The sequence below is a fragment of the Haliaeetus leucocephalus genome, unplaced genomic scaffold (genome assembly GCF_000737465.1).
Source record: "Haliaeetus leucocephalus isolate CR32 unplaced genomic scaffold, Haliaeetus_leucocephalus-4.0 Scaffold144, whole genome shotgun sequence".
Lineage (NCBI taxonomy): Eukaryota > Metazoa > Chordata > Aves > Accipitriformes > Accipitridae > Haliaeetus > Haliaeetus leucocephalus.
Genome location: NW_010972580.1, coordinates 8,156 through 17,600, shown reverse-complemented (window position 1 = coordinate 17,600; position 9,445 = coordinate 8,156). Strand labels below are relative to the sequence as shown.

General features: G+C 51.5%; 3 protein-coding genes across 3 annotated transcripts in view; 1 reads left to right on the top strand and 2 right to left on the bottom strand.

Annotated features, from left to right (window-relative positions):
- The window catches only part of LOC104827998 (gametocyte-specific factor 1-like), an 11,480-nt gene extending 8,978 nt beyond the window's left edge, over nucleotides 1–2,502 (bottom strand). The window contains exon 1 of the mRNA XM_010561427.1: nucleotides 2,469–2,502. Within this exon, the coding sequence (XP_010559729.1) occupies nucleotides 2,469–2,502 (34 nt within the window). The remainder of the gene's footprint in view (nucleotides 1–2,468) is intronic.
- Nucleotides 2,503–4,838: 2,336 nt separating this feature from the next.
- LOC104827941 (feather keratin 1) lies at nucleotides 4,839–5,171 on the bottom strand. The gene has a single exon (XM_010561300.1). The coding sequence runs from the start codon at nucleotides 5,149–5,151 to the stop codon at nucleotides 4,846–4,848; it is 306 nt and encodes a 101-aa protein (XP_010559602.1). The 5' UTR covers nucleotides 5,152–5,171; the 3' UTR covers nucleotides 4,839–4,845.
- A 3,282-nt stretch (nucleotides 5,172–8,453) lies between these two features.
- On the top strand, nucleotides 8,454–8,782 carry LOC104827940 (feather beta keratin-like). Its single transcript, XM_010561298.1, has one exon. The coding sequence runs from the start codon at nucleotides 8,474–8,476 to the stop codon at nucleotides 8,777–8,779; it is 306 nt and encodes a 101-aa protein (XP_010559600.1). The 5' UTR covers nucleotides 8,454–8,473; the 3' UTR covers nucleotides 8,780–8,782.
- Nucleotides 8,783–9,445: the final 663 nt, after the last annotated feature.

Sequence of the window (9,445 nt, the reverse complement as noted above, 5' to 3'; positions counted from 1 at the left end):
CGGCCCCCTGCCCTGAAAGTCTTAGAGGAGGCTGCTGCTGAGAGGGAGCTGGAAGGCAGCTGAGGGCATGGTGGAGCTATGCGCTGTGCAGCCCTGGTGGGTGGCCTGACCTGCTGGGCTGTTTCCAGATGTTTGGAGCAGGCAGGGCAATTTGGTTAGCCTGCTTGGTTTCTGCTCCCACGGGTCTACCTCGAAGGCTCTGCAAAGAGATGGCTTTGAACAAAGGCCACGTTTTTACACCCTGCTCTCAGGCACATGCGATGCCGGAGGAAAAAAACAGAGGTTTTACTGTCAAATGAAATCAGAGGTCCCTGCTGCTTCCTCTCCCCGCACTGCTGGGTTAGAAAACACTTTTGCCTCATGACTGCCTCATTTTGCAACCAAAATATAAATGTTCAGTGGATGTAGAAATGAACAGAGAGATACTTTGTCAAAGCAGAAGGCTGGCGATGCAGGGACCTGGATTCTGCAAACCACCACCCAGGTCCCTTCAGCTGCAGGATGGGGGTGCAGCCCAGTGGTTAGAGCACAGCATCTGCCTGAGTGCTGGCTTGTGTGGACTACACTCAAGAGCAGGTCTCAGGCCTGCCTGTGCTGCTGTGGAGTGGGACACACAGGCCTGGAGAGCATGGATGTGCATGGAAGATGGCTGGTTACAGGGCTTGTGAGTTCCCCAGGGGCACAGATGTCCTCTGCTCCATGAGGGGATCCCTGCCCTGATGATACATACTGCTTGTCAGGGATGAGGGAAAGAAACCTGAATGGAAGAAGAGGTGTGTTTTCCACTGCAGCATGGTCTTAGCTTCTCCCTCCAGTCTCCCCTTTTTCCAGGGCAAGAAGAGACAACCAACATCTGAAAAGAGTTTGCTGCTCTTTGGAGGTCAGTGTAGACTCCATTGTGTTGCTCCATTGCCAAGTTTCCTGGTAAAAACAGGGCAAGAGCATCACAACATGGTGGCACAGAACTCATACATTCTCATCAACTATGCAGACTTCGATACTGTCCACAAAGCATTTCTAGAGCAATTTGGCTTCCAGGGCTGCATCTCTGCCATGACCTTTCACTGGTTCCAATGGGGCTCTGAGCTGGAAAGCCCCTCTCAGAGGGACAAATTTGTAGCTAGTTCAGGTGAATGTAGGACCCATGGATTGAAGACATATCTATGGAAATGCCTGCTGTTAGGCTGAGACTCTGGCTCCCTTACGCTGCCCACTCTGACACAACGAACCCTCCCTAGAGAGGTTGTGAAATCTCTCCAGAAGCCCTGGACAATCAAGGGGTCTCATCACTGCCCAAAGCAAGTGGTTGGTCTCCCAGGATCCCAGCGGGGTGCCCCAGCTCTTTTCTCCTATGCATATGAATTTGCAAACCTGGAGGGAGATTTTCAACTGAGACACATCCCCATCTTGGCTCCTCTTGGGCCCTAGGAAGTCTCCTGCCGCTGTCTCTCCTCAGCACTGTCAGAGCCTGATAAGCTCCCCTAGAGCTGCAGGATCTGGAGTCCCTGCTGAAGGTGAGTCACTGCTGCACTGATGCTCCTAAGGCCCACTGAAGCCATTGTTTACTTTGTGGCTGACTGTCCCCTCCGGGCTTGCATTGCTGAGATGCCTTTTCATCTTCCATTTGGTTGTCCCTGAGAAAGCAAACTCCTCTACCCCAGGTTGTCTGACTGCAGCAAATCTGTAGATGCCAAATTAGGGGACAGAGCTACTCTGGCCAGGTACAAGTACTTCAGAACAAAGGGCAAACCAAGAGATTACAGAGTTTACAGAGAAAGTCAATTTATGCTTGCGCTGCTGGGTAAGTCACACACACTGAATATTTTTACTGCATAGTCCTCCTGGCATTCATCACGCTGTGAAGATGATACATGACAGTGATATTCATGATTACTGCTCTGCCATATGCTGCACCAACACACAAGCCTGGCCAGCGTCATGGTCAGCATTTTCTTAGAAAACTTGCTTTGCATTGGTATGTCCTCTTACACATCTCCACTCCATCTGAAGTGAATTCCTATTGCAGCTGAACAGGTTTTCTCAGTAGTGAGACAGGCAAGGGATGGGAGGGTGGATGGCATCTGATTTAGAACCCAGGTAGTTTTTCTGCAAAGAAAACAACACTTTAATTTTCTCCCTCTAAATGAGGTTTTGGGAACCATTTGCTGTAGAGCTGAAAACATTCTCTTCTCCATCATTCTGCCTCTACTTCTATCCTCCCTGGACAGTATATGTTCACAGCTCACATCTCCTCAATGCAATAGCACTTTCTTGGAACTGACTTCAAATGAGGAGACTCATATGGAAGTGAGCAAAAGGAACTGACCTTCAATCCTCTGATTTCCCTGAGGGGAAGAAGATACACTAGAGGGTTTCCCACTGTTTTAGTTAGAAGTTACTAAACAAGGTTTTCTGGCGTTAGGTCCTGCCCTGCCTAATTTAATTCCAGGAGGTAGCTGAAGACTTACCGATGCTCTCTGGTAGCAGCAACTGCAGAATCATCTTAAGGCTCAAGAGTCAGTGTGTTTATAGAATCATAACAGTAGATCAGGATAACAGTGTAGGCTTTTTTTGAAAGGAAATACAACAGACATTTACAAGCACAGAGAGGCTTGCCTCTTCCTGTCCTTTTATCTGCAAAAATACGTAAAATCTTAAACTGTTTCCAGGAGCCTGAGATGGACTAAATCTATCAAAGGATTGAGATGTCTCCCTGCATACATGATCTTGCAGTGGCGTATTTCTCATCTGCACTAATGCAGATCATAAACCAACTCCAATCATTACATAAACCCATGGGTTTACACACAGGAATGACCCTTTTTATCCTCATTTCCAGAATGTTCCCCACTCAGGGAATGATTGACATGTGTCTTGGATGCCTGTCCTGAGCTGTCTCTTGGGCTGCAGAATCTAAAGCGGTCATTGCTGATACAAGGATGGGCTATGCTACCTTCTCAAAGTGACTGGGAGAACTGACAGGAAACCGTCTCTTCACAGTCATAGGTCACTCGGTGACAGAGCACACGTGACTTCTGCAAAACTCACCCTGAGCAGCAATGCGTCTTGCCTTGCCTTCTCCTTTCTTGTTTCCACATTTGATCTTCACCTTTTTTTCCTGAAGAAAAGGCAAGCAGAAGGGAAAGCAGCTCCTTGGCTCCTCGCTTGCTGACAGTCTGTCCCAACAAGCCTTGAAGTGCTGAATACTATGTGCTGCTCTCCAACCATGGGGATAGTGAAAAGACTCTCCCAAATTCAGGGGTACATGTTGTGAATTTCAAGAGATGTCATTAACATGGCCAGTCTCTTTGGCAAGGAAGCTGAGCCATGTGTGTCTGTTCCCTTCTTAGACTGATTAGCACCTGCCCCCACAGCAGACCCTGCCCCACGTGGGAAGAGCTCTCCAGTGGGGGGCATGTTTATATTGATGTAGTTCTCCAGCAGAACACATTTTCCTGACTCGCTTTTGAGCTTTTGTTTGCAAGGGGCTGGAAGATGTTTGTGGAGAAAGTTGGCAGTGTCTTTGCTACCAAGCCAAGTGCCAATTAGGGCTCTGGGAGGTTCCTGCATCATCGTGCTCAGGAATGTTCTGAAGCAGTTTAGCAGCTCCCCTTCCTCAACTGCAACCCTCTATGCAGTCTGATGGTGACAGCACTGCTGTGGAGAGCTTCCAGATTCCGCTTAAAGAATGATTTGCCACAGCCCCCTGCCTCTCTCCTTGCCCTCAGTGTCTCTCCAGAAACTTTCCCCAGGAAACCCACAGCATAGATGGAATTAGGAGGATGAAGTGCACTGTGAGCCTGTTCACCTCATTCTCACTCCTGGTATTCTGTGGGATCATTTTCTAAGTGAGCCTTTCCCCCCAAGCACAGCAGCATTCAGAGCAAGAGGAATTCCCTTTCCTCCCCTCCTCAAGACCTTGTGGGGCTGCTGCCCTCCCAGGGCCTTCCACAGCCCACGCTCCTCAACCAAGCTTGGGAGTGGCCACACACCCCTTCTGCAGCACGGGCACTGAGGCCAAGAGGGAATTTCTGGGCAGAGGCTCAACAAAACTGGGACTGGTGGCCAGGGGCTCTGGAGGAGTGATGGATGCCTTCCACACCTGCAAGTGACAGCCTGAAGATGGTCCACTGCACTGTGTCCCACCCTCCCCTCCTTTGGGAATGGTGAAGGCTTTCAATGTGCCCCATGCACCCCTAACTTCCACAGAGGAACATCCTTCCTCTGGACTGCATGTATCTGGAGTGTCCACAGAGGGATGGACCACACAGTGATGGTTAACAATCATTGTGTTAAGAAACACTGCACAACCATCCTCCAAACCCCCTCCCAGAAACACCCCTGAGCAACATATCTCTCTTTCGGCATCATGGGAGAGCATCTGCAGGGGAAAGGATGACACAGAGGCATGGACAGGGATACAGCAGAACTTTAATGAATAAAAAGAGGTATACAAGATTGGTCTGCATAAAGGCCTCAGTGCAGGGCGCATCAGGGGCATAAAGGAGTCTGCACCCCATGGCTGCGGTGGAAATCCTTCCAGGTATCCATCTGCCTGCCCCACAGAGGGTGCGGGGTCAGCAGGTCTTCCCTAGGCTGGCTTTGTGGGGCTCACAGCCCAGGGGAGCACAAGAGAACAAGGAGACGGGAGGGAAAGGAGAGAGCGGAAGAGGGGAAAGGCAGGCAAGGGCTGTGCTTTCTCAGAGCTGAGGCTGGCCCCGTCCTGTTGCAAGGGGTGCTGGGGTTGCTCAGCCTGTCTGAAAGCAACAAGCCGATGCTCCGTCCCCAGTGCGGTTCCGTCTCCTGGGTCCCTGGTGGCCTTGCCCAGCGCCATCACCATCAGATTTAGCAGGGAAGGCACCTCCTGCCGCAGTAGCGGCTGCCAAAGCCGGAGAGGCCAAAGCCCCCGGAGGAGATGGGCACTCCCTCAGAGCTGAGGATGCTGCCAACGGCAGCGGAGGTGGAGGATCCCACGGCGGTGTTCTGTGGGAAGGAGCTGAGGATGGGGCCGGGCAGGGTCACCACCACGGGGGAGGGCTGGATGACGACGGTGGAGTCCTGGCACTGCCTGACACAGGGCTCATTGCAGCTGTTGGCCAGCGGGGTCGGGCCGCAGGGCTGGCAGGGCAGGCACTGGTTGTAGCAGGACATGTCGTGGGTCCGGAGGTGTACCTGGGAGAGAGGGAAGGGTGAGGCAGAGCATGAGGGTTGGGTGAGGAACAGCTTGTCACCCCACCATGAGGGAGGCAAGGCACGTGCTGTGTGGGGAGCTGAATGCTGCTCAGAGGAGTGAAAGGAAGAGAAAGGTCTTCAGACTCACCTGATCCTCAAGGAGAAAGAGGTGAAAGAAGTGTATGAAAGACTGGGTATTTGCTCTGGCTTTTATACTGCTCCAGCACCGCCCCAGGTGCGCAGTCATGCTATATACAGGCAGTAATTTTCCAACAGACTCTCTAATTGAAGACATCCCAGCCAATGGCACAGGCTCTTTTCATTTTCCACAGTTCAATGCTTTCATATTGTGATTTATGCCATGGCCATTTCCCTTTGAGTCTCCTTTCAAGTGCTGAGGTGAGACACCCAAGGATTTTCAGGTCAGGAATGCATCATGATGGGCTGTAGACCTGACCCAGTTGCTGGATAGAGGTCCAGTGGAGGCAAGTACAATGGCCTGAGATTTTCCTGTAGGGTTGTTTGTCACCCTGTTCAAAATAAGGGGTCCAGCATGCTCTGGTGGTCACTGGTCTACTTTCTGGTGAGTGGGCTGCTCTGCTCATTTTGAATCTCCTCCTCCTTATGCTCTTGCTTTTGGGACAAATCTGCCAGTCTGTTTTGCTATTTCCTCTCTCTGAGCAATCACTTGGGGTCTCTAGCCAATGCCTTCAGCATATTAGGGTTATTTCTCTGTCCAATCTATGTGCAAACAACATCTGTATAACTTCACATATATGCATGCATGCATATATATGTTTTCCAACTTGTGTGTCCGTATTCATTCTTGTATCAAAAGAATTTGTTTTCCCTAAAATCTGGGCATATATGCATGCTTAAGTATCTGTATACACACAGGTGTGCACGAGCACCTATTTGTGTGTCCCTGCATATGTCTCCTGCTCATGAGGAGATGGGCTGGTCATGGCAGGGGCACTCTCCACTCCTCTGTACAGGAGCACCACAGAGCAGCAGGTTCCACAGGCCAAAAGGAGCCCAGTGGCAGCTGAACAGCAATGGCATGGACCTGGTGGAGACCTGCCCTGGGCGCTGGCACTGAAACACAACCCCTGTCTCCTGAGCTGTCCTTTTCATGCTCCTCCAAAGCTTACACTCTGCAACTGCAGATTTCAAAGCCTAGCGAGGACAGTTTCACACCAGTTTGGAAACACAGTTTAATTCAGTGTATCAACATTCAAAGTGTCTTAGCATGACTGTCAGTCACACTCCCTGCCTCTCCAGGTCAGGATATGTCTCCTCCTCCCAGTGTTAAGGAGTTCAGAACAATGAGGTTAGCTTTATGTACAGGGAGAAAAGCCAGGAAATCCTGCCCACCTCATGAAGGGCACTCCTGAGTGAATCTGCTTCTGTTGCAGCGTTAACAGTGTCTGGGATGGGACATAGGCCCCTTGTGTCCAAGTTAAAGCCATGGGCACCTCTGCAGCTAATTGATGTGACACTGAGTCAGGCAGGGGCTGAGACCTTGAGTCACTACCAAACACAAGGACAGATGACCTAGTGTCACTGTGCTTTGAGAGGAAGGACAGACCGTCTACGCTGCAAAGGGAGATCCAACCAGCTGATAACTCATTTGGTCTTCAGCCACACAGAGCTTTTATGTCCCACACTGAAATCCTATTCTGCCAGGAACTGCCTGGGAGGGAAGGATTGTCTGATTCATGGCAACATTCCCCAAGCGCTGCTGCTATCCTACGAGGAGTGTCAGGAGAAAAACTCTTTCCCTCAGAGACTGTTGGCAGTGAAGGAAGGGCACTGCAGGAGAGGGGCAAATGCTCTCCCTATTGAGAACTGCTTCTGCAAGAAACTTCTTTGCGTTTCACTTTGGGCTCTTCCTCTCAATAACCTTCTTCCTCTCTTCCAACCAGGCTTTCCAAATCTCTAATCACTACACAGTGGTGCTTGCTGGTGGGGAATGGGATGTGCAATAGCAGAGACAAATTCTCTACCTGTGACTGAATCCCCTCTTGCCCCATTCTTCCATGGCCCCTGAACACCTCTGGGCATATTTCTGCTCATACCACCTTCACCTTGACATGGGTAAGAAGCATTGGCTTTGGGCTGCTGAGAGGCTCCAAGAGGCAGGCTCTCACTCTGCTGATTCCATTCCAAAGACATTTTATCCAGTCCCTGAGATATGGAAGTGGGAATCCTGTCACTTCTGGGTGCTACAGCCACTTAGATGTCCCAGGCTGTGTTGCACACCTAGAGAGAGACCAGAGAGGAAAGGAGGCCAAGAAAGGGGGGAAATTTCTCCTCAAACCAAGCAGTATAAGGAGAAAGAGAGATGAAACCAGGAGCACAGCCCACCAGCCTCAGAAGTGACAACCACTGACTGTCAGAATGAGCTGGGACAGAGGGAGAGAGGACAGAGCAAGTCCTTGCGCATGAGAACCTGTGGGTATACAGCTGAGGACTGCAACACTTGGAGGACCTGGGACCCTTCCTGAAAAAAGAATTGCAAATGAGCCCACCGAGGTACCCCAAGCTGGTGTCCCCTGCCTGCATGGGACCTCCTCAGCACTTGAGTTCTGTCCTCAGCTCTGTTGTGTTCCTGCCCTGGAAGTCCTTGGGCCTCTTATTCCACCATTTGGCAGGAGCTTCTCTGCCATAAAGGGCATTTCAGAAATGAGGAAATGAAAAGAAGGCAATAAAGGAAACCAAATTAAAAGCTGTGTGATTAGGAAGGGTAGTCTCCATTTAAGATGAGTCTCTTGGAAAATTACTGCCTGTGCAGAGACAGCCTCAGAGCATGGGGCGGTGCAAGAACAGTATAAAAGTAAACCCAAAGCCTTGTTCTCTCATCCACTTCTCTTGCTTTGCTCTCCTTGGGAACCAGGTGAGTCTGCAGCCCTTTCAGCTTCTTATCCTTCGCCAGGCTGAGGTCTCACATCAGTGGACACCTCAGCCGATGCCTGCTCTATCATGCCACAGCAGGACTTGAAGGTCCTTGTCATAGAAGTAGGAAGGAGGCAGAAGGTGTGGCATGGACAGACATTTGGTCTTGGCTGAGGTGTCTCCTGAACTATGGGCTAGGTGGGGACCTCCCTGGGCTTGGCTGCTCTTGGCAGGGCACTTTTGGTCTGAGGGGAAGAAGCCCATGGGTCTCCCTACAGAAGCTCCAGCTCTTTGCCCAGCATGTGCCTTGGCTCTGTCATGGTGGGGTGACAGGATTCTCCTCACCCAACCCTCATGCTCTGCCTCACCCTTCCCTCTCTCCAAGGTACACCTCCGGACCCACGACATGTCCTGCTACAACCAGTGCCTGCCCTGCCAGCCCTGCGGCCCGACCCCGCTGGCCAACAGCTGCAATGAGCCCTGTGTCAGGCAGTGCCAGGACTCCACCGTCGTCATCGAGCCCCCTGCTGTGGTGGTGACCCTGCCCGGCCCCATCCTCAGCTCCTTCCCACAGAACACCGCCGTGGGATCCTCCACCTCCGCTGCCGTTGGCAGCATCCTCAGCTCTGAGGGAGTGCCCATCTCCTCCGGGGGCTTTGGCCTCTCTGGCTTTGGCAGCCGCTACTGCGGCAGGAGGTGCCTTCCCTGCTAAATCTGATGGTGATGGCGCTGGGCAAGGCCACCAGGGACCCAGGAGATGCTACCGCATCGGGGACAGAGCATCGGCTTGTTGCTTTCAGACAGGCTGAGCAAACCCAGCACCCCTTGCAACAGGACGGGGCCAGCCTCAGCTCTGAGAAAGCACAGCCCTTGCCTGCCTTTCCCCTCTTCCGCTCTCTCCTTTCCCTCCCGTCTCCTTGTTCTGTTGTGCTCCCCTGGTCTGTGAGCCCCACAAAGCCAGCCTAGGGAAGACCTGCTGACCCCGCACCCTCTGTGGGGCAGGCAGATGGATACCTGGAAGGATTTCCACCGCAGCCATGGGGTGCAGACTCCTTTATGCCCCTGGTGCGCCCTGCACTGAGGCCTCTACGCAGACCAATCTTGTATACCTCTTTTTATTCATTAAAGTTCTGCTGCATCCCAGTCCATGCCTCTGTTTCATCTTTTTCCCCTGCAGATGTTGTCCTGAGATCATAGAATCATAGAATCATTTAGGTTGGAAAAGACCTTAACGATCATCAAGTCCAACCATCATCCATGCCCACTAAACCATGTCCTGAAGTACCCTGTCCACTCGCTTTTTTAATATCTCCAGGGATGGTTACTCAACCACTTCCCTGGGCAGCCCATTCCAATGTTTGACAACCCTCTCAGTAAA